The 1,041-nt window shown below is 59.8% G+C and overlaps 1 protein-coding gene across 3 annotated transcripts in view; it reads left to right on the forward strand.

Annotated features, from left to right (window-relative positions):
• Positions 1 to 6: 6 nt before the first annotated feature.
• PITPNC1 (phosphatidylinositol transfer protein cytoplasmic 1) overlaps positions 7 to 1,041 on the forward strand; it is a 72,909-nt gene continuing 71,874 nt past the window's right edge. For all 3 annotated transcript variants that reach the window (XM_019621732.1, XM_019621731.1, XM_010721513.2), the window contains exon 1: positions 7 to 461. Coding sequence is in view for 2 of the 3 variants with exons in the window: in XM_019621731.1 (XP_019477276.1) it covers positions 414 to 461 (48 nt within the window). In the remaining variant the exon portion in view is untranslated. The remainder of the gene's footprint in view (positions 462 to 1,041) is intronic.

Here is a 1,041-nt window from a genome sequence, read left to right on the forward strand (position 1 = left end):
GGCTCTCCTGCTGGCGGGGCGACGGCCGCATTCTCGGCTCGTTCGGTCTTTTCGCCGCCCCGGGCATGTCTTGACACAGCAGCGAGAGGCCGCCGCTTTCGTGCACTTCCGACGGATGTCTTTGAGCGTGCGACGGCGCTTCGGCTTTGAGACTTCTTTGTAGAGGTCCGTGCGTGTGCGAAATTCACATGATCGCGGGCTGAAGGAGGAAGAACGGGAAGAAAGGAGCGGTTGTGCTGCCGTACTCCGCCCGCCCGGCCGCTCGCGGGGCTGCGCGGCGGACGCAGCGCCGAACGCGCACGGAGACACGAAGGCACGAAGGCGATCCGCTGCCCCGCGCGCGGCTGCGGGCGCGAGCACTGCGCGGCATCGAGCGCTTCTCGGCTGGCCGCTCCGCACCGACGCACGGGAATATGCTGATGAAGGAGTACCGGATCTGCATGCCGCTCACCGTGGAGGAGGTAAGCTGCGCTCGGCTGCTCCCGGGCTCTTTTCTGCCGGGGAAGTTGGGGTCGGCTTCGCTGCGGGCGTTTGTCCTTCGTGTAACAAACTTGGGCTCGTGGCTGCCCGGAGAGGCATGTCTGCCGTGCGGGATAGAGGGGTCCTGCGGGAGCGGAGGTGACCGGAGCGGGTGAGAAGGCCGACGATCAGTTCGGAGCTCCTGCAACCAGACGAGTGGGAGAGGAATCTGATGCGCTTCGAGGGCTGTGCGGTCAGATCCTGAACCTGGATCCGCGTTCTAAACATATCCTCACCTTTGCTTAAAATAACCTTGCAGATAGAACTAGCACAGGTGGGGTATGCAAGCGGTAATTTATTGGCAAAACTTTGTTGTTGTTTTCTGTGTGTTTTTTTTTTGTCATGAAACGGTTGGAAGTCACAAACTGCTTTTTCTCCGTGTTCTGAATTCAGGTTCGGAACGTTACGTTTTATTTATCCGCTGACGCCCCGCAGTCTACCTGCTTACAGCCCTAGGTGTGATAGCGGTACTTACGTACAGCACGCGCACTGTATATTCTTGCGCACACGCGCAGCGCACGC

Source organism: Meleagris gallopavo, chromosome 20 (assembly GCF_000146605.3).
Source record: "Meleagris gallopavo isolate NT-WF06-2002-E0010 breed Aviagen turkey brand Nicholas breeding stock chromosome 20, Turkey_5.1, whole genome shotgun sequence".
Lineage (NCBI taxonomy): Eukaryota > Metazoa > Chordata > Aves > Galliformes > Phasianidae > Meleagris > Meleagris gallopavo.